The sequence below is a fragment of the Rhinolophus hipposideros genome (genome assembly GCF_964194185.1).
Source record: "Rhinolophus hipposideros genome assembly, chromosome: 8".
In the NCBI taxonomy this organism is placed as follows: Eukaryota; Metazoa; Chordata; class Mammalia; order Chiroptera; family Rhinolophidae; genus Rhinolophus; species Rhinolophus hipposideros.
In genome coordinates this window covers 25,343,156-25,369,235 of record NC_138054.1, presented here as the reverse complement: position 1 = coordinate 25,369,235, position 26,080 = coordinate 25,343,156, and the positions used below count along the sequence as shown (strand labels likewise).

The following is a 26,080-nucleotide window of genomic DNA, read 5'->3' as shown; positions in this document are numbered from 1 at the left end:
GACAAAAATTTACTTCAGGATCTTTGGATTTACAATTTGGGAAGGCAGCTACTGTGTTTCCCCGAAAATAAGACCTAGCCGAATGATCAGCTCTAATGCTTCTTTTGGAGCAAAAATTAATATAATACCTGGTCTTATTTTACTGTAATATAAGACCAGATGTAATATGATATATAATGTAATATAATATATAATAAATATAATAATACCGGGTCTTATATTAATTTTTGCTCCAAAAGACACAGTAGAGCTGATTGTCCGGCTAGGTCTTATTTTCAGGGAAACACGGTAGGCAATACCCAGAATGTTCCAAAGGAGAAAGCAAGCTGAGAGTTTTTGTAGTAAAAGTCACATTCTTGAGAAGAAATCAGTCCTTCATTATTAGCGTTTAGATTAGTTCAAAATAGTAATCAGCTAGATGTCAGGCAGTCTGGGTGATGGATGCCAGGTATTCTAGCCATGTGAACACTTCTAAGTTCCTCAGAGGGTTATTTGTAGGAATTATATATCTATGTATCTTCAGACACAACTGAGAAGTTAAAAAGTTTAAGTTCTTGAGCCAGTTAAAGCAAGAATAGAATTGTTTCCTCATGGCTCAGCCTACTTAATTTTGATAATTTAGCAGCTTGACCATAGTGCCTCCGTTTTATTTCTTCACTCTTTCCTCAAATGAAAGAAGTAAAATTATTTCTGTTTACAGATGATGTGATCTTATAGGTAAGAAACACTAAAGATTTTACAAAAAACCTTTAGCACCTATAAATTCAGTGAAATTGTAGGGTACAAAATCAGCATGCAAAAATCATGTTTATGTAACAATGAACAATTTGAAAGGAAATTAGGAAAACAGTCTCATTTATAATAGCATAAAAAAGAATGAAATACTAGGAATAAAAGACCAAGGAGGTGAAAGATTTATCCATCGAAAACTATAAAACACTGCTGAAAGAAATTACAGAGACACAAATAAATGGACAGACATCCATGTTCATGGATTGGAAGACTTAATATTAAGATGTTAATACTATGCAAAGTGATCTACAGACTCAGTGTAATTCAAAGTCCCAATGAAATTTTTTGCAAAATAGAAATCAATTCTAAAATTTATACGAGACAAAATAATTTTTAAAAAGGAGAACATAGTTGGAGAGCTCACTCTTCCTGATTTCAAACTTACTACAAAGCTACCATATGGTACATAACAGAAAGCCCAGAATAAACCCTCACATATATGATCAAATGATTTTCAACAAAGCTACCAAGACCATTTAATGGAATCTTTTCACCTAGCAGTGCTGGGGAAACCAGATATTCACATGCAAAAGAATGAGGATGAACCATTACCTTCAACCTGTACAAAAATTAACTCAAAATGAGCAATGAATCAAAGATCTAAATGCAAAAGCTAAAATTATAAAACTCTTAGAAGAAAACAGGGGTAAGGTTTAATGACATTTGATTTAGAAGTGATTTCTAGTATATAACACCAAAAGTACAGACCACAGAAGAAAATAGATAAATTGGACTTCATCAAAATTTAAACCTTTTATGCATTAAGGGTCATTTTAATATAGTGGAAAGGCAACCCACAGGAGGGGAGAAAATACTTGCAGTCATGTATCTGAATGTGGATTAGTGTCCAGAATATATAAATCCTACAACTCAACAATAAGAGAACCAAACAACTATTAAGAAGTGGGCAAAGGACTTGCATAGACATTTCTTCAAAGAAGACATATAAATGGCCAATAAGCACATGAAAAGATGTTCAAGATCACTAATTATGACAAAATGCAAATCAAAACTACAATGAGAAACCAGTTCACACCTGTTAGGATAGCTGTATCAAAAAAACCCCAGAGAATAACAAATGTCGGCAAAGATGTGGAGAAGTTGGAACCCTTGCGCACTGTCAGTGGGAATGTAAAATGGTACAGCCATTGCAAAAACCAGCATGGCAGCTCCTCAAAAGTTAACCATAGAATTACCATACAATCCAGTAATTCCACTTCTGGGTATATACTCAAAAGAATTAAAAGCAGGGTTTTGAAGAGATACTTGTACCTCTGTGTCCATGGCATTATTCACAATAGCCAGAAGTGTCTATTGACAGATGACTAGATAAGCAAAATGTTACTCACATACCATGGAGTATTATTCAAGCTTTAAAAAGGAAGTTCTGACATGCTACAGTGTGGAAGAACCTTGCAGACATTATGCTAAGTGAAATAACCCAGTCACAAAAAGACAAAATACTGAATGATTCCACTTATATATGAGGCACCCACAGTAGTCATGTGATATGTAACAATAGTTCAGTCAACAATGGACTACATTTTTAATGACTTTCCCATAAGATTATAATGGAGCTGAATTTCCTGTAAGAAATAGGGTATGTAGTTCAGGAGGAATTTTTTTTTTCTCCTAATGGTAGCAGTATCTGCGGAGCTTGGGAACAGATTTCCCTCTCACTCATAGCACCTCAATTTTGTGTGCACAGGTCACATCCCAATCGGTCAGCCAGTGAGCTGGTTCAGCACAGGAGGCTGTCCCCCAGCACTGCATATTCAGAGGGCGCTACAACCCTCCTAGATGTAGCTTGATGGTCTTTAGAGTACATTGTAAATTCTTTGTTGAGGCCCTAAGATCCTGTACAAGGACACAAGTTCACAGGAGCTACCTTAACAAGTATTAAGTGACACTGCCGCTTGAGTAAAAGCTTTCTCTGGTGGCGTGGGGCCAGGCTGTCTCTGTGCTTTGGAAATATTTTCAGGTTGTAATGATGTCAAGCATAGTATAGATACGTTTTTTTCGCCACCATCAGTTCAGTGCCAGAGAGAGCCCTTTCTGTCAGGTAGGGTCCGTGGAACCAAAAGCAAATTTCCAACATTAAAATATTGAGTCCTCAGTTCTGTACCTGCTCTGTGTTAAACATCCTCTTTTTTAATGAACACCACAAAGTTCCTTAATCTGATCACTGCTCCAACATGCAGTAGCCAAAACCACACTGCTGTGACAACCCCTCATGTTCCTTTATGTCTCCATCTTGGTTTCTTGCTGATCCTCAGGCCACCTTTCCCTCCCTCCTGACAGTCACTCGTATGGTGATCTACACGTTACCCAGCTGCTTTCTCCTTGGTATTTCCAATCAGTCCAGCCCACGTCTCTTCAGGGAGCAGCCTTGATAGCTTCAATGTTCTGTTTCCGACCCTGTTGGAAGGAAGCAGGGGGAGGGCTTGTGGGACTGTGTTTATAAAGTCTCCAGTGGTGAATGTGAAGTCCTAGGCTTCACGTTCACTCACAACTCATTGACTTACCCAGAGCAACTTCCTGTCCTGCCAGCTCCATTCATGGTAAGTGCCATGCATAGGTGTGCCATTTTTTATCTTTCATATTGTATTTTTACTGTACTTTTTCTATTTTAAGGTATGTTTAGATACAGAAATACTTACCATTGTGCTATAATCACCTACAGTATTCAGTACAGTAACATGCTGTACAGGCCTGCACCATAGGGGCAATAGGCTATGTACCATATCGCCTAGGTGTGTAGTAGGCTATTCCGTCCAGGTTTGTGTAAGTACCTCTATGATGTTCGCATAAAGATGAAATTACATAACGATGCATTTCCCAGAATATATACCTGTTGTTAAGCGACACATGACTGTAGTCAAAATTATAGACAAAAAGTAGAATGGTGTTTGCCAGCAACTGAAGAGAGGGGTGGATAGGGAGTTACTGTTTAATATGTACGGAGTTTCAGTTTTAGAAGGTGAAAAGAGTTTTGAAAATGGATAGTTGTAATGGTTGCACAACTGTGTGAATGTACTTAATGCCACTGACCTGTACACTTGAAAGTTGTTAAGGTGGTAAATTTTAATCTATGTATTTCATTACAGTTTAAAAAATGATATTGTAGGGAATTACTAAAACCTCTACGGTTCAAAAAATTTTAAAGGAAAAGTCTTGGGCATTTGTTGACCTAACTAATCAGTTTCAGCAACTATTTAACACTATGTTTAGAAATATCTTTGTTCTGTTGTAGCTTTATATTTGGAATTGTGTCCGTTTAATTTCTACTTTATAAAAGAGCAGATAACTTGGACTAGCAAGTTTAATATTTGATTTCAGACTTTCAACTTATGTTTAATGAATTAAAAGATAAGGAAAACTTTACACACGTACAAGTAGAACTCTAACCTTGACTTCAGATTCTTTTTTTTTTAAGCATATTCAATAAAACCTTGCCAGAATGCGTGTGACAAGTGAGATCCAAAAACTTTAATTGCATAAAATACAATGTGTAAGGTTTGTGAAAACGTTACTTAGTTGGTGCTGTCAGAAAAGGCACAAAGGTAGATAGAGGTGGTGACGAATTGTACCGAACTGACCCTTCACTGAAGAGAGAAGGTCCCAAGTGATCTGTGTTTGTTTATTTCCAATTTTACACTCTGAAGGAGTTTATTTAGCTTGTTGCTTTTTGAGAACAAGAGCAGGGCAGAGGACAGGAAACAGTTACGTTATATTCAAATTCACGCTGCTTTGCTTTTATTCAGCGATTTTATTTTATGTCGTTAGCCTCATTAGAAACATATAAAAATACCCTTTTGATTTTCAGAGACAGGGTTAAAACCAGTTTTAAGTTAAATTTGTTGCTTTTTTCTTTTTTTAAAGAAATTTCACCTATGTTAATTTGAGTTCTCTGAGAAGCAATCACCCAAATGGGATTAATTACCCAAATGGGATTAATTACCCAAATGGGATTAAACATTGCAAGAAATACTTAGGGAGAATACCTGTGACAAGAAATGGAGAGGGAATAGAGGCAAAAGGAGCTATAAGACCACAAGGCGAGTCTGACCCTGATGGAGGAAGAAAAGGAGGAAGCAAAGAAGATTGAGTACAAGTATGTTAGTTTCAGTGAAGTTTTAAGGAGAGTTTGGCAGGGTTTTGGAAAGTCCTTGAGTGAAATTCGCATGTCGGGAGAATCCGTGGTCTCCCTGAACCAGATCTGTCCTTGTATCCCTGCCTTTCTCAGTCATTGTGCGAGAGCAGCCGCAGCTGGGCCCTGGTGGGCTGTGCTCCCCGTGGTTAGAACTCTGAGAGGCACGTCCTCATACACTCACCACCATCTTATAAATTATGTTTTATTCTTTGTGTGGAATCTGTTATCACCTGGCAAATCATTGTCTTAAAAAGACATGGCTAGGGGCGACCAGATAGCTCAGTTGGTTAGAGCGTGAGCTTTTAACAAGTTTGCTGGTTCAGTTCCCTAATGGGATGGTGGGCTGCGCCCCTGCAACTAAAGATTGAAAACGGCGACTGGACTTGGAGCTGAGCTGCGCCCTCCACAACTAGATTGAAGGACAACGACTTGGAGCTGACGGGCCCTGAAAACACCCTGTTCCCCAATATTCCCCAATAAAATAAAATAAAAATATACAGTGGAATTATCTCCATCTCATTAAAAAAAAAAGACATGGCTATATTAATCAAGGACTTTTGTGTATTCATTTATTAACCATACTTGGAGAAGTTTAAGAATTGTATGTTTTTTGTGTTGTCATATATATAATGCTCATTGATTTAAATTATGAAAGCAAAACCTTTTTCCCTCTGAAACCTTTATTACCTCCTATATTTTTATTCTCAATTTATTACCTTGTCCCCTGTTTTACCGGAAAGAATAAAAGTGATCACAGAAGAATTTCCACAAGCTACCCCCACCACGTCCACCAGACTGTCTAAACCTGTGCCCGTTTTCTCTGCCGTCTCTCACTGCACCTGATCTGCATGTGCTCTTAGCACGGGTCAGCCGCGCCACTTGCATGTGCATCAACTCTCACCTACTCGGTGCTCGAGGTTCCAGTTCTCCCCTCTTTCTTCTACATTGTCAATGGTTTTCTTTATTTTGTGTCATTTTCATGAGCATATCATCATATTGTTGTTTCCATCTAAAACCCTCCTATACTTGATCTATTCATCTCTTTAGCTATCATCCCATTTCTCTTCCTTAAAGCAAAATTCCTTGAAAGTGGCTTCTATCTCCACTGTCTCTAATTTCTTTCTTCCGAATCTTTTTTGAACCCAGTTCAGTCGAGCTTTTGCCCACATTACTTCAACAAATCTGTCCTTGTGAATGTTATTAGTGATCTGCATAGTGCTAAATCCCATGGTCAGTTTTCAGTCCCCATTTGCCTTTGAGGAGCACTTGACGATCACCTTTTTCTCCTTGAAATCATACATTATTCATTCGGCTTCCAAGATACCATGCTTTTCTGGTTTTCCTTGCACCTCATTGGTTACTCCTTCTCAGTGTCCTTTGCTGGGTCCTCCTCAATTCCTTGACCTCTGGATGTTGGTGTGCAACTGAGTAACTGAGATTGCATGCGGGGTCATGTCTTAACTATACATCTTTAGGGGGACCACTTCTGTTGAATTCTAGACATATGTATTTAACTATCTACTCAACATATAGCTACCTGATGTCCAAGGATATCTCAAACTTATGTCTAAAAGCAAAACTTTTGTCTTCCCCTTGGTCAATCTTGTCACTTAATTGCCCCACTTTAGTTCAAAGCAACTTTATTCTTCTAAGTTGGTAGTACTCAGAGTTGATGTCTCTTTCTTTCACAACCCATACTCAGAACATCAGAAAATTTTGTGGAGACTGACTTCAAAATATATCCCAAGTCTTAAAACTTTTCACCATTTGGCAACCTCTACCTTGGACCAAGCCAGCCTGACCTCTGTTCTGGATTGTTGCAGTAGCCTTCCCAAAAAGTCTCTTTTGTCCTGAGTCAGGCTTTTTTGTTTTTTTGTTTTGTTTTGTTTTGTTTTTTTAAATACATCAACGTAGAAGCCAGAGAGATCTGTTTAAAACCCTAAGTCAGATTATGTCAGGCTCAAAACCCTCCAGTGTGTTTTCATCTCCCTCAGGGTTAAAGCCAAGGTCTTATGGTGAAACATGAGGCATGTGCGATCTGTTCTCTGACCCCACACACCTCCAGTTCAACTTCTACGGTATTCCCTCTGCTCATTCAGCTATAGCTTCCTTGTGACCTTCTTGCTCTTTCTGGAATACATCAAGCATACGCAGACTCAGCCTTAAACATTTTAACAGCTAAACTTGAAACTGCACAAATTCTTTCGGTAAGCATAAGCACTAGGGGTGTGGACAATTTATCCAAAAAGGCAGGAAGGCCAAATAAAAGCACATAGGTATTTGTGGTAAAAATAGAGTTGGAGAGTGAGGAATTATCTTCTGCTTGCTTCTCCTTTAGTGAAGTAGGAAAGGAATATTACTAGCTGAGAGTGAGATGGATAGGAGGTTGTATAAGTTTAAACTGAAAGAAGGTATGAAATAGTTGCCTAGGATATTAGGTTCTGGCATTAAAACCTATTAGGTTTATAAGCACGCATTTCAGAGTATGATCAGTCAGTGCGTTTTTCCTCCCTCCCTCCCTTTTTTCTTATTTTTTCCCTTTCACTTTTCCTCAGCAGGGTGGAAAATGGCTGGTGAAGAGTTGAATATAAGACTCGGATTGAAATTTGGCAAAATGAGAGGGCAAGGACAGTGAAGCTATTTGTAAGAAGTGATTATAGGGATGTCTCATGGACTCCAAGCTGTGTAAAGATGGAAATGAAGACAGGAGAGGGATGAGGGATGGTAATAATGTGTCAGGATCAATGGATCGAGTTCTCTGTGGGGTCAAAAAAATTTGGTCTTAGGGTACTGGAGTGAGTGAGTTGACAGACAGGGCTAGCTATGTGATAATGAGAGTCTTGAAATTTTGAAGAAGGGGGTTTTGCAGTTACTGCTAAGAACAATGGAGATGACCATTGAAGTGAGTGGCTGAGGAGCGTAGAGGAGAAAGTCAAGGGAAGAGAAATGAAAAAATATGCAGTAGGGTATTGGAAGGATCACCGGGATACATTTTGAAGTTACAAGAGCTTAATTTAAAATTTACTTAAAATTTTTAATTCAAGGGCCGGCCCGGTGGCTCAGGTGGTTGGAGCTCCGTGCTCCTAACTCCGAAGGCTGCCGGTTCGATTCCCACATGGGCCAGTGGACTCCCAACCACAAGGCTGCCAGTTCAATTCCTCTAGTCCCGCAAGTGCATCCTCTCAACCACGAGGTTGCCGGTTTGACTCCCGCAAGGGATGGTGGGCTCTGCCCCCTGCAACTAAGATTGAACACGGCACCTTGAGCTGAGCTGCCACAGAGCTCCCGGATGGCTCAGTTGGTTGGAGTGCGTCCTCTCAACCACAAGGTTGCTGGTTCGACTCCCGCAAGGAATGGTGGGCTGCGCCCCCTGCAACTAGCAACTGGCAACTGGACCTGGAGCTGAGCTGCGCTCTCCACAACTAAGACTGAAAGGACAACAACTTGACTTGGAAAAAAGTCCTGGAAGTATACACTGTTCCCCAATAAAGTCCTGTTAAAAAAAAAAAAGTTAAAAAAATTTTCAAATTCAAAATTAAAGGTATCAGGTGAGTTTCCTAAATATAGAAAACTGCATCTATCTTTTAAAAACAAAACCATGAGGAAATAAATGCAAATAATTAAGTTGATTTTTTTAAAACTTAAAATATTCCTTAATTTACTTTGGGGGTAGTTGTTGTTGATCCTGAATTGTAAACTGATTTCTTAGCTCCATGAGACTTAACAAAAAGAAAAAGTTTCTACAGTCCCATATGAATCAAAGAATGAGAAAAGTCATTTTTGTTAGATCTTAAAAATGTTTTTGGCAGTGCTTTGCTATTCAGAAGTGCTGGAGAAACTTGGGCAGAAAATCAGAGCCATAGAGTAAGCCCAAACTAGGACAGCAAAGTCATTATTCTGCTTTTTAGTGAAGACAGTTTTTTTTTTTAAAACAGTTGTGACTCTTGGTGATTTACCAAAAGTACTTTATTGGGACTTCATTTGGATGCAAGGCTGTGACAAAGTAATTAGAAAAACAAGGGTTGAATATTAAATAGTGACCTCTAAAAAATTATAACATTTTGTGATACATAAAATAGTTCTTTTAAATTAAATTATGTTAAAGATATCACAAAAGATAAAAGTAAGATTGAGTAAATGTAGTATTTATTACCACAGTTATCACTATATAGTAGAACCTTGGAGCAACATGCAATTTATTTGATTTATGTGGAATAGTATGGACATTTAAGTTGGTGTTGTCAGCTTTAATTTAAAATGTTTCCTTATGTTCCTAAATGAATATGGTAAAATAACTTTAAACACTTTACAAATTTAAAAAACACTTTTAAAGGAAGGAAACAGAAAATAAGAGCTTTCTTAAATTTAAATATGAGATGATAAATTGGGAGATATATTTCACAGAAGCTGTGGTAAGAACGAATATGTTGGAAAAGGAAGTGAGGGGACAATTAGGTAAGAAAATGGAAGAAGTTGGACTCAGCAATCTAGAATAAATCCATAGAAATAAGAGCAGTGCTAAATGTAGAATAGGGAAATGAAAATAAGTTGATTTTTTTGATGGCTTCATATTCTCATTTATTTCGATTCCATAGATAGTTTCAGAATACTGCTCAGTTTTTCTTCTTTAGTTTGTCTTGAGCCTTTCCCCGATATTTCCCGTAGTCCTAGGTATTTGCTGCCGTGGAGTAGGGGGAAATGTGATCTCATGCTTTGAACCTAAAGGGATTGGAGACCTAAGTTTTTATGATTTTGATTCTTTTTGATTTAAGAACTTTCTACTTTATTAATATTTTGTGGTAGTAAAAATCATTCCTCAACCTTCAAACATCTTCTTTCATGCTTCTGAAGTTTTTGTTTTGATCACTAAAGAAAGGCAGAGTGACTTCTTATCAGGAATGTTGTAAAGAGAGTTTAAGCATTCAATGTGCATTTGTTAGACAATTTCTAACTTTGAGATGGTTAATTTGTTTCTTTCATCAAAGCTTCCCAGTGACCAACAGTTTTTTTCAGCCTTATATTTCTCTCATGGTGGAAGAAATGCATCATTTTTAATAACAGCATTTGCACCAGTTATTCATTTAGATACTAAATATAAAACTGACAGTGATTTTAAGAGCTAAGCTATCGAGCACCCATCCCAGTTTGGTTGCTAATCAGCTGTGGACAAATCACTTAAGTATTCTGGCCGTCAGCTTCCATGTTTATAAAATGAAGGGTCTGGAAACATTATTTACTAATAAACATTATTAATTACTAAACTTATTTACCAAATAATGGTAATAATGGTGTATTGGAGTCAAAACGTTGGTTGAATTTCTTAATTTTGGAAACTTGGTTTCCTTATTTGTAAAATGCTTTATCAATAGGATTTTGTAGGTGACATCTGTTCATATTCATGAAAACACTCTAAATTCAAAAGTACTATACAAATAGATTGGTTATTCAATCAGTATGCAGGCGCTTTTTATACATATATACTAGGCTGTGTGGTATAGTTCATCTGGTTTCAACATATATTAAATCATTGAACCCATAAAAATATTAAAATCATTGTTAATGAAACTATTTGAACGATTGTCTGGAAACTGGCATATAAAAGTGAAAAATAAACTTGTACTTTGTGATCTAAATGTTGTTTCTTAGATTCAGAGGAATGAGACCAATTTTATGGTTAAGTTCTTTTGCAGTTTCAAAATTACAGAATAGTGAAATTACAGAATTTAAAATGAACATTTGTTCCTGAATATTTTAACATTTCAAGTATGAATCTTGTTTGGATTTCTTACTATTCACTTTGCCTTTTTATTATTTATAGGAATATTGCTAAATTAGTTTCTCTGCTCACTTCCTTTTAATATTTAGATCACTCACTTTTGAATGTTTAGAGTTTGTGATAATCATAGTGTTTCTTAATGTATTGTAATCAATATGTCTAGTTGTTGAAAACCCAGACAACGTTATTCAAGGAATTAAATAAAATTTATCTTAAAAGTGTTTCTTCTGTATTTTAAATGTCAGAACATTGTATATTCAATGTAAATTCTTATTTGCAATCTTATTTGTAGATTTTTCTGTTTGAGGCCAAAATTAATTTACAGTATGGCTGTATAATATGATATTTAAAATTTTCGATTTGAAGACTTCTGTCTTTTAGAGGTGCTTTTTCTTTCTTCTTCTTTTTTTTTTTTAACTTTTATTTAAGTGTGTTTTTCTAGGACCCATTAGCTCCAAGTCAAGTAGTTGTTTCAATCTAGTTGTGGAGGTCACAGCTCACAGTGGGCCATGGGGATCGAACCGGCAACCTTGTTGTTAAGATCACCGTGCTCTAACCAGCTGCTTTTTTTTTTTTAAGTCAAATCCCCCCCCAAGTAATTACAAAGCAGAGAGCTTTGCTTCACTTGTAGTCAAATGTGTTTATCTTTCTTTTATGCTTCCTACCTTTTAATACTGATTGCTATGTTTTTTAGTTGGCTTTTATTTGAGATCTATTTACTTAAAAAGTGTAGTATTTAAACCTTAATTAAATATAATTTAACTCAATTATTGGGCTTCACTAATGTTTTCTACTTGTACAGTTAGTTGTCCACTGATATTTTTGAATATTTGAAAAATTAACATTAAAAGTTAAGAATTGCATCCAAAGAGACTTTATAGCTTGTAACTTAACCTTCAGTAACTGAAAAGTAAAATTTGACCATGCTTTCTCAGTATTGCAATTAGTTGAGCTTCTATATATTTGTTACGGTGACCAACTCAAAATCCTTTTTGGAGAGTTAATATATAGGTATGGTGCAAGTTTCTGTCGAGTGGAATTATAACATGAATTATTTTAAGTGTTGGAGAAAACAGGAATGACATTTAAATTTTCTTTTCTTTATTGGGGAACATTGGGGAGCAGTGTGATTTCCCAGGACCCATCAGCTCCAAGTCAAGTCGTTGTCTTCAGTCTAGTTGCGGAAGGTGCAGCTCACTGACCCATGTGGGAATTGAACCGGTGACGTTGGTGTTATGAGCACTGCGCTCTAACCAACTGAGCTAACTGGCCACCCCGACATTTAATTTTTTAAAACTGTGTGACATAGGTCTTATATACCAGATTCTTCAGATGATTTAGTTTTGGGGAATCCTGAAGGAACTTGAATTAGACCTAGGGTTATATGTAAATTTGGAGCAATGTATTCTTAATTTAATTTGGAAGGTGATTAGCTTAAATAGAAAACTGGAATTTTGTGAATAAAGAGACAGTATGACCATATTAACAGGGTAGGGAGGACTAGATATAGATCAGTAAAGGATAAAGCATAATTTAAAGCAGAAGTCTCCAAAGTAGAGCACACAGAGATGATCCACTGAGATACGGAGAAAAGAGCTTAGAACTTCTGTTTATACATGTTATCTAAAAATAAGAAACTTGACACTTCTACTAGTATTTTAAATAGGAATTGACACTGGAGTCTTCGACTTAAAGTTCCCTGTAAAGAAACTATTAATTATGTGTAATACTATAACGTGAGCATAGGCAAACAATAGGGAATGGCAGGCTGATGCTTCTCATCTTAATATATTTGAGAAAAAAATATAAACAATGTTTATTAACAAAGAAAAGAAATGCAATGGCTGTGTAATCATATGGACTACAGATGGGCTTCTCCCAAGAAATTATTGAAAAGATAATATAAAATATGGCCACTGATCTGTTATTGGTAACGAAGCTTGCCCTGAATGTAGTTTGTGTCTTATGATATCAGATAATAAGAATTATTATAAGAATAGTAATAAGAATTAATAGAAATCTATTTTATGACATCTGCAGTTTTTAAATGATGTTTAAAATTACGTGATAACCATTCAAGAATATATTAAATTTCACTGAATTTATTGATGTTTGGAAGCCCCCCTTTTTATTGTGATAAAGTATAGATGACATAAAATGTAACATTTTTAAGTATATGGTTCAGTGGCATTAAGTATATTCAGTGTGTTGTACAATCTTTGCCACCACTCATCTTCAGAACTTTTTTCATCTTCCCAGACTGGTACTCTACACATTAAACAATAACTCCCCATTCTCCCTCCCTTCAGCCCTTGGGAACCACCTTTTAACTTTCTGTCTTTATGTATTTGACTACCCTACGTACTTCATATGACTGAAGTCCTGCAGTGTGTGTCCTTTCGTGACTGCATTGTTTCACTTAGCATAATGTCTTCAAGATTCATCCATGTTGTAGCATGTGTCAGAGTATGCTTTTAAGGTTGAGTAATTCCAGTGTATGTATGAGTGTGGACCACCTTCTGTTTATCCGTGCATCTGCTCACGGACATGTGGGATGCTTCCACCTTTTGGTTATGGTGAGTATCATGCTGCTGTGCACAGGAGGGTGCTGGAATCCTCTTGAAATGGTGACTTAATGGTGAAAGACAGCATGTTATTAGAAATATACTTTTGTGGTAAAAATAATGATATAATATATGTAAACGCAGTGAAAAGCGAATGATCTCACAAATATGGTTAGAAGCCTCATAGAAAACACCCCTAAAGAAATATCTTTTAGGGAAAATTGTATGTTGAATTTTTGCTATTCAGTTTGATGAAAGAACTGTAAGTTATTAGGTTTCTAATAGCTTATAAATATTTGCTAGATTCTGTTTCAATAATGAACTATATTTAGAACTAATTTTTTTTCGAATCATTAAAGGAAAGTCGTGTTGAAGATTTATTATTATTCTCAGCAGTAAATGATTTGAACAGTGTTTTGTGAAAAGAAACCATGTAATAACCACTAATAAAGCAGTACATTGATTGGAATTTTAAAAAGGAAATTGGGATATGCTTGCAGTGTATTCACTTCATCATTTATTTATAGGTAAACAAAGAAAATTAAGCACAGAAGTCCACATAATATTACAGTATACTTTTATAATGGTTAATTTTATAAAAATAATACCTTTAAAATATAGTGGATAGACTTTACAGTGTTTCCAAATGAAATGGGGAGGAACCACTGAAAATCTGTGGTTCATACTGGTTTGCTCTTTATCTCGTAGTTGTTTCAAATTTTTGACCTTTTCTTTAATAAGTTGCTGTTAGTAATACGCTTTCGTAACAGGTATTTTTCCTTCAAGATAAAAGTGAAATTTTAATAGAGAGTAGCTGCTTTTCCAAAGAAACCTGAGCTATGGAAAAATGAACAGAAATTTCTTACTTGTTTTAAAGTTAACTTATTAGTCAGGATTTTACAGTGAAACAGAACCAACGTGTGTGTGTGTGTGTGTGTGTGTGTGTGTGTGTGTGTGTGTGTGTGTAAATAAAGAGAGATTGATTGGTAAGGAATTGGGTCACATGATTTTTGAGGTTTGGTGCCAGGCAGGATGCTTACGCTTTGGGGGTTCAGAGCTGAATAATACGTGGTTCCTGCCTTCAGTATAGTATGGCAGTGAATACGATAGTCATTTTTAAGGAGCCACGGGGACCCAGACAAAGACCGCTTATCCCAGTCTGAGAGTTTAGGGCCATTTTCTAAGGACATAGTACCTAAATTAAATCTCAAAGGTGTCATAAGTTAATTGCAAAAAGGTGACAGGGAAGGGCATTGCAGCCAGGGGAACCATGAGTGTGAAGTTACTCAGGCAGAAAGTAGCATGATTTATGCTGAGGAACCTACATCTGTCTGGGTCTTAAAGGACAAGGTGGGTGGCGACCAGCAGAAGAGTCTAAGTTTTTTCTTTTATACCTCATTGCCTCTCTGGGCAAATGTCAGAAGCTGGTTAAAACATTTGTGGATCAAATTTTAGGTTTTTCAATGTGCTTTTACTTTCCTTTTCTAGGATCAGTTCGACAGCTTAGACAAGCATACACAATGGGGAATTGACTTCTTGGAAAGATATGCCAAATTTGTGAAAGAGAGGATAGAAATTGAACAGAACTATGCGAAACAATTGAGGTAAGTTAATTCTTTTTTCTAATTCTTAGAAGTGAAATTACAAGTTTAAATAGTTGGATATTAGGAAAACTGACATACCAGAGGTTAAATTCTTTTTTCATTAGAATTAGAGTGAATTAGGTAACTGGCTTGTTTTATTATAATAATCGATTTAATTAAACCATTGCCTGGTACCACAAGGAATATTGGCTAACTGGAGTATGAGTAGCTTTCATTCCAGAAAGAGACTTAAAATCCTAAAATCAGGAAGCAAAAATGCCAGCAAAAGGAAATACCTGGGTATAAATTCTGCACTTTGCAGTTTTATTCCCCTATAGTTTTTTTGCTTTAGTGATTTTCCTAAAGTATTGATGATTTCTTCAGTTTCTCATTTCTTCAGAGTTTCTAAGACTTGAAAATTGAGTGTGCTGAGCTGAGTTTCTTTCTGTAAAATATCTATATATATCTCTATCTCTATATATATATTATTATTATTTTTTAAAGATTTTACTGGGCACGGGGAACAGGACTTTACTGGGGAACAGTGTGTACTTCCAGGCCTTTTTTCCAATTCAAGTTGTTGTCCTTTCAATCTTAGTTGTGGAGGGTGCCGTTCAGCTTCAGGTTGTCCTTTCAGTCTTAGTTGTGGAGGGCGCAGCTCAGCTCCAGGTCCAGTTGCCATTGCTAGTTGCAGGGGGCACAGCCCACCATCCCTTGCAGGACTCGAGGAATTGAACTGGCAACCTTGTGTTTGAGAGCCCACTGGCCCATGTGGGAATCGAACCGGCAGCCTTCAGAGTTAGGAGCATGGAGCTCTAACTGCCTGAGCCACCAGACCGGCCCTATATATATACATTATTAATGAAAGAGATTTTAGAACATATGTTAGAAGATAAAAGTTTTAAAGGGATAATTTTAGTCTTAAAACAAATGGAATTAATCTTAAGATTTTGTTCGAGCATAAAATCATTGTTGGACCACAACTGGACAAGCAGTTTTGCTGGAACTTACTCAAAATGATACTTGGTGTCTGAAGACTAGATACCAATATGAGTTTGTAGCAATAGGAGCTAGGATTCTTTATATTGTAAGTGACAGAAAATCCAACTTAAATGGCACACATGACTAAAAAGTAGGGCACATTTTGATTCTGGAGTCAAATGTGTCCAGCCATCCATTTCTGGGTTCTGCTTCCTTTTGTTGCCTTTATTCTCAGGTTCCATTCAATACCATCCTTTCTGCCCTCTGAGCTCTCGATTTCATATCTTCATACCCTCACATCTGGGAAAGAATGATGGTCTTATCTGTTGTGCATTTGGGGGAGGAGAGAGAAGAGGAAAGGGAGAAGGAAGAAAGTGAAGGAAGGGAGAGGAGGAGGATAGAAGGAAAGCAGAGGGCAAGCTTGTACCAGCTTCTTTTCTTCAGAAAGCCCAGCAAAGGTCTCCTTTTGTCATGCTGACCTTGGTTAGATTATATGCTTAGCCTGAACAATTCACCCAGATGAGAATATGAGAATGATTTATAGTAATGGTGGGGAAGGGATAATTAGGCAGAAGAAATTTAAGGCAGTGGATTGAAGAAGGAAGGGGGACATTTGAGTTATAAACCACATGTGTCCACTACAGTTGTAGTGGTTTATGGAATCAACTGGGTGTAGGAATGGAATTAGACAAGTGTGATGAATAGATTATAATATTTTTATAATGATGCTCATACTATTATGACATTTACTGAAATAGTGACATTTTGCTAATTTCCTGATCCATTTGCTTCCTCTGGTTTTTTTTTAAACAAGGTATTTTCCATTTGAGAATATAAACAGAGAACCTATTAGTACACTACTAATAATCGTGATATTTCACCTGTTCAAAAGTTACAGTCTTGGAGCTTTACTCCTCAAGAATTCTAGAAGCCTTAAAGACCTCTGAAGAAGTTAAAATAGCAATCAAAATTGTTTTCACATGTGAACAATGAAAAATTTTCCACATTTAGTTTTTAATTTAATCTCATTTCTAACACATTAAATTGTCTGGTTTCCAGGTTTTTCAGTAGAAGTGAGAAGAAGAAATGCTACAGGCAATACAGTAATGGCAGTGTGACATGACAATAAAGGAAAAGATTAAAAAATGACCAAAAAACAGATTTAGAGAAGTTTCTAGCCTAAAAGTATCTGTCAGTAAGGGAATGGTGAAAAATACTCTGGAATATGCAGTTTAAATATGATTTATTTAAACTTAGAATGCTATTCAATCCATTAGTGTAAAAAGCAAGTTGCAGAACTGACTGAGTACACAGCAAGATCTCCCTCTTGCTTACTCGTGTTTGTGTGTGCAATTAGGTATAAAATTTGTATGTATTCTGAAGAGATCTAGAAGACTACATCCCAAATCATTTTTTAAAGCAGTTACCCCCTGGGCAGTGGGAATGCGGGATGGGAAGGGAAGGAACTTTTTTACTTCACAGTTTTGAATGGAAGTCTTTTCAATAATTGTGTATTTTTATAGTTTAAAACACTTGTTCTTAAGTAAAGAAGATGGTGTACTTTAAAAATAATCTTACAACCAAGTATAAAATAAAACTTGGTAATTTATAAGGTAGAATTTCTGCAGTCTGGAATATTTAACTGCCCAGAATAACGCAGGCCTCAAGGGTTTCAGACGCCAAGGTTTTACCAAAGTAACAGGCCTCGAATCAAACGGCAGATTTGTTTGCCTTTTGTCTGTTTTGTGACTGAAAATAATCATTATAATTTTCATTTACTTGCAGAAAGAGATTTGAACAGCACCTCATTGAAGCCAGCAATTGTGGCTAGAATTACATGACATGAGAAATGTAATTTTGTTGTGAGAAAGTAGAGTACAGATCTAGATGAGTGATTTGCATCTTTTTTTCTGTCACATCACACTAAAGAAATTTGCACACTTTCCTCCTAACAATGGCTCCCACTTGCAGTGATTCTTAACGAGAGCAAGGTTACTGGAATTCCAGTAAGGACTAGTTGGGAAGAGGCATGTGGAACCTGAAACCACCTACTCCTCCTCTCCTTGCGCACTGAGCTTTGCTGCTTTGGAGGAACACTTAGTAAATGATTGAATTATCAGCTGCTCTTTGTAGTATCTATTTTGTCCAAAGGGAGGCTTGCCTTTTTTAATTCCTCTTCTTTAATGAGAAAAATTCTTTTGGTTAACTCCCTCCTGTTTATGCTACTGCAGAGGCCAGTTTCTTTCCAGTAGGCAGGTTTTTTCCCTCCTCAATAGTAACTATTCAGAATGTTAAAATTTACATCTTAAATACCTATATTGCAAGATTAATATTTCTCAGTCTTTGGTACCCCCATTTTATTTTCTTCTCTCTTTTCTGTTCGTCTGTTTTGATGACTTTGGTTTAATTTTAGTTTGGTTTTGGTATTGGTTATTTTTTGGAGGGGGAGGAGGTAGTGGTTTGAGGATGGGAATAAATAGAAAATAAAGCATCTAATCATGTTTGGAGACATAGTTATAGACAATAAAATAATGTCCCTTTTGATTGATGGTAAGCAGTGACTTCAAATAATTTGATAGATGTTTTGTTTGCAGACAAAAAACTGCAACCAGTCATTCTTTTAATAAATTTATACTAATTGTATGGCAGAGATCATCTAAAATTCTAATTAAAAGAAGCTCTGTATACATGATAGGTGTGTATCATTTTATTTTTTCTGGTAAACATAATTACAGTATTAAGTTCCCGCATAGAGATCGCTGTGTGAAATTATATTACCCTACTTCTCCCTGGAACATTTCTGTTTGGTTCAAATGTTTCAGTATGGTATACTGGAAGAGAAATAGATTGGATGACAGGAAGCCTAAAAGCTACTCTTAACCAGGACAGAAATCTCTCCAGATTCCTTTTGATCTTATGTTCATTTCTGTACTCTTGTGAAGCCTGGCAACTTAGCTGGTACCTCTAGAGCTGAGTAGATAATAGTTGGATGAGTAAATAATGGAATGATCTGTGTTTCGATGTAATTTAGAAATTAAAATCTCTGACAGTATGCTGAATCTTCGACCAAGTACTGCTTTCTATCTTTCTACGGTCCTCTACCATTTGTGTCACACAGTTAACCCTTGAATTGCGCCAGTACTTATATGCAGATTTTTTTCCGTTCACCCCCACAGTTCAAACCCCCATCATTCAAGGGTCAGTTACACACCATTGTGATGAGGTGGTTGTTCAATTAAGAGCTGTACCAAATATTTAGGGGAGGCTTAGACATACAGTAATCCAAATAATACCAGTCTCTCTTTTCTGTTTACCTTCTACTTTCTCATGCCTCTTTTATTAGAGTTTTCTGTTTCTATGTCACTCTGTGCAGTCTTAGAAGAATCCAGGGAGCTCATCTTTGTACTGACTTTCTGAAAGTGGAGATTACTTTCATTCTTTGGTCAGCTGTGGTTTAACTCTGGACCGCTGTGGCATACTGAGTTTTTGATCAGCTACTTACTTTAGTAATAATAGTGGCATGTGGATAGAGGCAAGAAGAGCTGTTGCCCGTATTTTGGAGTTTAGATGAACTTTCATCATAGAATTGGGTTCTGTGGAAACTCTTTTATTCCTGCCAATCCCTGTTACGTTGTTACGGAGCCTGCCCGGGTACATAGCTAGGTGTCTAAATCAGATGATTTGTTGGCTGAATAATGTTTGCCTCTTAATTCTAGAATATAATCTCCTTTCCAAAATGTAATCTCCCCAAAGGGAAGAGATTTTTGTTTGTTCTGTGCACTGCTTATTCATAGCTTCTAGAACAGTGCCTGGCAAGAGGAGGCACTTTTTTGGAATTTACTTAATTTACACTTATATAGCATATAATGTATCAATACTATTCTTAGTGTTTTTACACATATTAATACGTTTCATTTTCATACAAACCCAATGAGATGTCAGTATTATATATTAGGAAACTGACTTACAGAGGGGTGAAGAAAGAGCTAACCAGATTCAAATCTGGCTGCAGAATCTGGGCTCTTGGTATTACATTATGCTGCCTGTCAGCATAGGGAGAATGAATAATTCTCTACCGAGGAGGATTTTTCCCCCATTACTAGTGCCTAGTACCACAGAGACTTCTATGGGTCTCGAAAGTATTTGACTACAGGAAATAATAAGTTGTCTCAAAACTACGTAACATACTCTTTCCAACTAACACATCTGTGTATAATGTAACAATTATAGATATTTGTTAAGATATAAATTAACTTACGTACTTCATAAGTTTAAGTCTAGTTGATGTTTTTCCATAAAGTTAAAAACAGGTGAAAAAAAGTTTAATAATTTAGAAGTCCTTCTTTTTAAGAAAATGTTTTTCTCATTAGGGAAGGTAAAAAAAATAACCTTTCAAGAAGCCCTATTTATTTTCATTTCCTTCTTAAGAGACATTAAGACTACTTCTAGGTGTTTTTAAAACCTCATTTAGAAAGTGTTCATTTTTTTAATGATGAGAATTTAAGATAAATACTTTTTACTTTTATTATTCCTATAACCTAACATAAATTGGAGTTTGGGTTAACATAATGTTACTTTAGTTCTAGTTCTCTCTGATTCTTTTTTTTTTTTTTTTTTTTTAGTTTCAGGTGTACAAGACAAGGTAATACTTAGACGTTCATCATTTATATCCCTCACACTGTGAAACCCCCTCCCCCCAGTTCTCTCTGATTCTTGCCTTTAATTATCATCTTAACTCTATTTGGTGTTTCCTCCTGAGGACTTTTCAGAGGAGAGGAAACAGCACGGCAATTGGGAAACCTTGCTTTAATATCATATAACTATTTTCATGATGTGTTTGGATTGGACTGGACTTCATATAGTTATCAGAATATTTTAGCTGTTTTTTTTTTTTTAATTGGGGAATGTTGGGGAACAGTGTGTTTCTCCAGGGCCCATCAGTTCCAAGTCGTTGTCCTTCAGTCTAGTTGTGGAGGGCGCAGCTCAGCTCCAAGTCCAGTCGCCGTTTTCAGTCTTTAGTTGCAGGAAGCGCAGCCCACCATTCCATGCGGAAATTGAACCGGCGACCTTGTTGTTAAGAGCTCGCGCTCCAACCAACTGAGCCATCCGGCCACCATGGCTGTTTGGGTTTTGATCATTGGCATTCTTCTCCTATCCTTGTACTTTTTGTGTGCCAGAGAGCTCTCTTTTTATCTCATTTCATTCTGTTACATGTAAAAAGCTTCACCCCTCCCTCCAACTTAATTATCCACCAAACTGCTAACCTACCCAACATTTGTAACGACGAGGGTTTTTGAGTGCCACTTTCAATTTACATATGCTGCTGTCTCATTTAATCTTCACAAGAGTTTGATGATTTTTGTCACTATTGTATTTCTGAGACCTGTAGAGTACAGTGCTTGCCCTGGTGTAAGCATCCCACAGTAAACTTTTGTGGAATGATTCAGTCGGTGAACTCGACCACTTCCCTGCTAAAGACACTCAGGCTTATCACCTTAACAACCATCACAAAGCCTGTTCCTGATTTTTACATTAAAGTGTTTTCTTAGGTTAAATGATGAAGCAGAACCTAACAAGTAAAACGTAAACTTCTCTTACAAAAGAAAATAATTCCTAACCAGTTATATTAAATATTTTGATAGTGAGCTTTCCAATGAAAAGGACATAAAGGCCTTATGTTTAAACAACTGAAAAATAATTTGGTTGTTAATGGTGTTGGCTGTACAGATCACTTATTTAACTTCTAAACTCTTTCATAATGTTTTGAATAGTTTTATTTCCAAATTATTTTTTGTAGCCATCTGAATTGCGTAGCAGTGAGTTGAGGTAAAATGTTTATTTCATCTTCCTATGCATATAAAATGCAGGCAAATCAGACAGATTTAGCTGCTTATGTGAATCTAGGACTATGGAGGTGTTACATAGTTTTCTTTTAAGAATCTACTATTCAGAAGGAAAACGGAAGCTATCAATTTGCAGAACAAAATTTCTGTTTTCTATCTTGAACATACTAGAAAATACTCTTCTGAAAGATCTGCGGTTGCCTAGAAACCACATTGTTATGCCTGTCACATCTCAATAGCAATGACTTGTTGCATATATAGACTGCAACAATTGTTGCATGTATAGACTGCAAAGCTGATACAATATATGCATTGTCCCGGTTAGGAAATGGCACTTAAGAAATGAGAGTAGGTATTAATTTTCTTTACCTTCATGTTCATTGAAGCTTGTTTGCTTTTCTTCTCCTAGGTTTTTAAGGCATAAATACTTAAGTCCTCTTATTCTTGTCATTTATCTATTTTAGCATCTGCTACTGGTAGAGATATAAGAATTGAGAATAAAGCATGTTCCTTTAAAAAACAAATATATTCAGAATTTATGCTAATATTAATTGTAGTAATCCCATTTCTGGCATTTAAACTTGTGGTAAGATGTACCTAACATTAAATTTACCTAAGATCATTTTCAAGTGTACATTTCAGCCATGTTAAATATATTCATACTGTTAAACAACCCATCTCCAGAATTTAATCATCTTGAAAAACTACAACTCTGTACCTATTAAATAATAAAACCCATCTCCTCCTTTCTTCAGCCCCTGTCAAGTCTACTTTCTGTTTCTACGAATTGGACTACTCTAGGTACCTCATAAATGAAAACAGACAGCTTTCTTTTTTTTTTCTTTTTGTAACTGGCTTATTTCACTTAGGATAATATTGTAAGAGTGCGTCCACGTTAGGCCATGTGTCAGAATTTCCTTCCGCTTTAAGGCTGAATGTCACTCCATTGTAGGTATATACCACATTTTGTTTATCCATTCATCTGTTGATGGGCATTTGGGTTGTTTCTGCCTTTGGCTGTCGTGAATAATGGTGCTGTGAACATGGGTGTGCAGATATCTGTTTGAGTCCCAGCTTTCAGTTCTTTTGGGTGTATATCTAGAAACAGAATTGCTGGATCAAATGGTAATTCTGTATTTAATTTTTTGAAGAACTGCCATAGTGTTTTCTGCAATGGTGGAACTATTGTACATTCTTACTAGCAATGAACAAGGGTTTCAATTTTTCCATGTTCCTGCCAGTACTTGTTCTTTTCTGGGTTTTGGTTTTTTTTTTTGATAGTAGCCATCCTAATGGGTATAAGATCTCATTGTGGTTCTATTTGCATTTCCCTAATGATTAGTGATGTCGAGTATTTTTTTCATATTTGCTGGCCATCTGTATATCTTTGGAGAAATGCTATTCAAGTTCTTTGCCGATTTTTTATGACTGGTTTTTTGTTATTGAGTATTAGAAGTTCTATATATAGTCTGGATTTTAACTCCTTATCAGCTATGTGATTTGCAAATCGTTTTTCCCATTCCATAGGTTGCCTTTTCATTTTGTTGATTGTGCACTTTCATGTGCAAACGATTTAAATTTTTTGATGTCCAGTTTATCTGTTTTTGCTTTTGTTGCCTGTGCGTTTGGTGTCATATCCAAGAAATGATTGCCAAATCCAATGAAGCTTTTCCCTATGTTTTCTTTGAAGAGTTTTATAGTATTAGCTCTTAAGTTTAGATGTTTGATCCATTTTGAGTTAATCTTTGTGTGTGGTATAAGGTAAGGAAGGGTACAACTTCGTTCTTTGACATGTGAATTTTTTTTACATTAAATTTTCCACTATGTGAAAGAAGATTCGTGGCTGTCAGTGATGGAAAACCCAGTCTGAGTTAGGTTAAATATAGTGGGAAATTTATTGACAAGAGAAATTTATTTATTTTAAATGGATTTTATTTTTTTTAAATTGAGTTCAAGAAGTTGAATAGTCAAGCTACTGGAAGGCCTGGGATGCAGATGGCTCACAGGGGATAAAAGTCAGTATCTGAAAAGTAGCCAGAGCCCTTGTCATTGTCTTTGTCGTTTTTGGGGAGGGGGCGGGAGGAAGGGGCAGGGATGGCTTCTTTTGGAGGGTTGGCTTTCTTCTTTCAGTGCTTTTCCAGTGGCTTTCTCCATATGGCAGAAAACACAGTCACCTACAGTGCCAGTTTTATGTCTCAGATTCAGCTCTTACATTGGCCTCAAAGCTTTATCAGCTCTGGAGACTTAACAATTCCAGCTCTTTGGCCCAGCTAGATTCAGTCTTCTATCTCTGAATCACTTAACTGAGGCCCCCAAATAGGGCCATTTGTATTCATTTGGCGTTTCCTAAGAATGTTAACTATTAAATATAGGGAGGGCAGTTAGGAAAAAGGGATTCTAGTCAGTCTAAGGGATCTAATACTACCCCTCTGCCAGAAGAAATAGTATGATATATATCCAGTTTTACAGATAAATATGATATTGATCACCTGTTGAACAGTAATTAGAACTCAGAGCCTCTCAAATGTTGAAAGGTTGAAAATTATAGAGGTGATTTTCAGCCTTCAAGATTTTTTGAGATATCTTATACTCCATCATTTAACTGTAAAAATGTAGTTTTAATGAAAGTGAATTAAGTTTAGAGAAATTCTTTGGAATATTTTATAATTTTCATTAAAACCAAAAATAAATATAAACATGACAAAACTAGACTGGATAAAAAAGATTATAATCAACTATTTAAGTAGTATGATATATTTAACATCACAAGTATAACTAGTGTGTATATATATATATATACATATATACGTGTATATATATATATATATATATATATATATATATATATACACACATATATATATATAATACTGTAATCTTTGGAGAAGCCCATTAAATTTAGAAGCCTTCTCAGACTACTGAAGGAACAAAGCTAATTCCTCTGTATCCAGAGTGCGTGATCCTAAGGTATGTAGAAAACATGGATGAAACACGTATATATAAAATAAAGTACCAGCGTACCTATGACATCTGTTATAATTTCTGTAATATGTATTATATGTGTATAAAACTTTGTTTCAATTAATTCTTTATAGCTCCCTATTAAAAAATATGTCTTACATATAAACTGCCATCATAATTGGTTGCTTAGAGAATCTCTGTACTTAGAATAGAGGAAAAGCATAGCCTAGAGGAACTGATACTAAGGGCAAATTTCTTGAAAGAGATGAATTGCCTAACATATTTTTAGTTTAGGAATAACCTAAATGCTTTACTCGTACACTTACATGTTTAAGACAAGCCAGTCTGAGATTTATTTGACCTAATAAGCATATTATGTTAAATAAAAATGCAAAACAGGGATTTGTTGGACTCATTAACCACTCAAACCTTGGTATGAATTTTTGCTGACTTTAGACTGTTTTCTTAGAAGGCCCAACTGAGATCAGCTGCTTTGAGAGGATAAACTCGTTTTGTTTATTTTTATTATTACTTTAAAAAAAAAAACAAACTACAAAATGTGTATGATCATTACAACACATTTCAATTCAAGTCTTTTCCCAGGTCCTCTCCCTAGAAATGAGTATTATTAATAATTTGTTGCATCTTCTTTCAGAACATGTTTTCCTAGGATAGAGTTTTGATTTGGTGGAATATAAGAACATTTTGGACCATGCTGTAGTTTTTCTAGTGGCAGAGTTGGCTTGGATGGAGTCATTAGTGGCTTGTGTATGATTTCTGAGGACTCTGGAAACTTGGGGTTTGTGAAGAGTTGCTTATAGATGGATGGCTTTTACATAAATAGAGGCAAGAGTGATTTTTTAAAATCGCTGAGGACTAACGCTGCGTGCTCAAAAGGTAAAAGTAAAATTACTTTTTCTTCCTCTTTCTTATGATACTCTTCCTCCCCAAAGCCAGAGTTCAAATTAGTGTTGTTCAAGCAATTGTGACTTTTGGTTAACCTCTGTGGTAGTCATAATTCTTTCAATGTCAGAAACCCAACTCAGAATGGTTTAAGCAAAGAAAGAAATTTATTGGCTTGTGGGATTGAAAAGTTTAGGGATCTGGGTACCCAGAAAAAGTATGAAGAATTTCTCCTCTTCTCTTGGTTTTGCTTTCCTCTCAATTGATTTAATTTTCAACTGGCTTTTCTCATAGGGTGGCTCTAGGACTATGTCCTATCAATTTAACTTCAGCAAAAAAGAGAACACGACTTCCCAAGAATTACAAGACAAATTTTAGGATTGACTTTCATTGGCCTGGACTAATGGACCTGTATCAAACAAATATTCCTGAACCTTAATATGTGGCCATTCCCACCCACAACTACATAGATATGACCGTGGGGGAGCTGTAGTTTATGATATGCTAGGCTGTACTAAAATTAA

General features: G+C 36.0%; 1 protein-coding gene across 3 annotated transcripts in view; it reads left to right on the top strand.

The window, feature by feature from the left end:
• Positions 1-26,080, top strand: part of FNBP1L (formin binding protein 1 like) — a 100,332-nt gene that overhangs the window by 35,890 nt on the left and 38,362 nt on the right. For all 3 annotated transcript variants that reach the window (XM_081057095.1, XM_081057093.1, XM_081057094.1), the window contains exon 2: positions 14,774-14,889. In XM_081057095.1, coding sequence (XP_080913221.1) covers positions 14,774-14,889 — 116 coding nt within the window. The remainder of the gene's footprint in view (positions 1-14,773; positions 14,890-26,080) is intronic.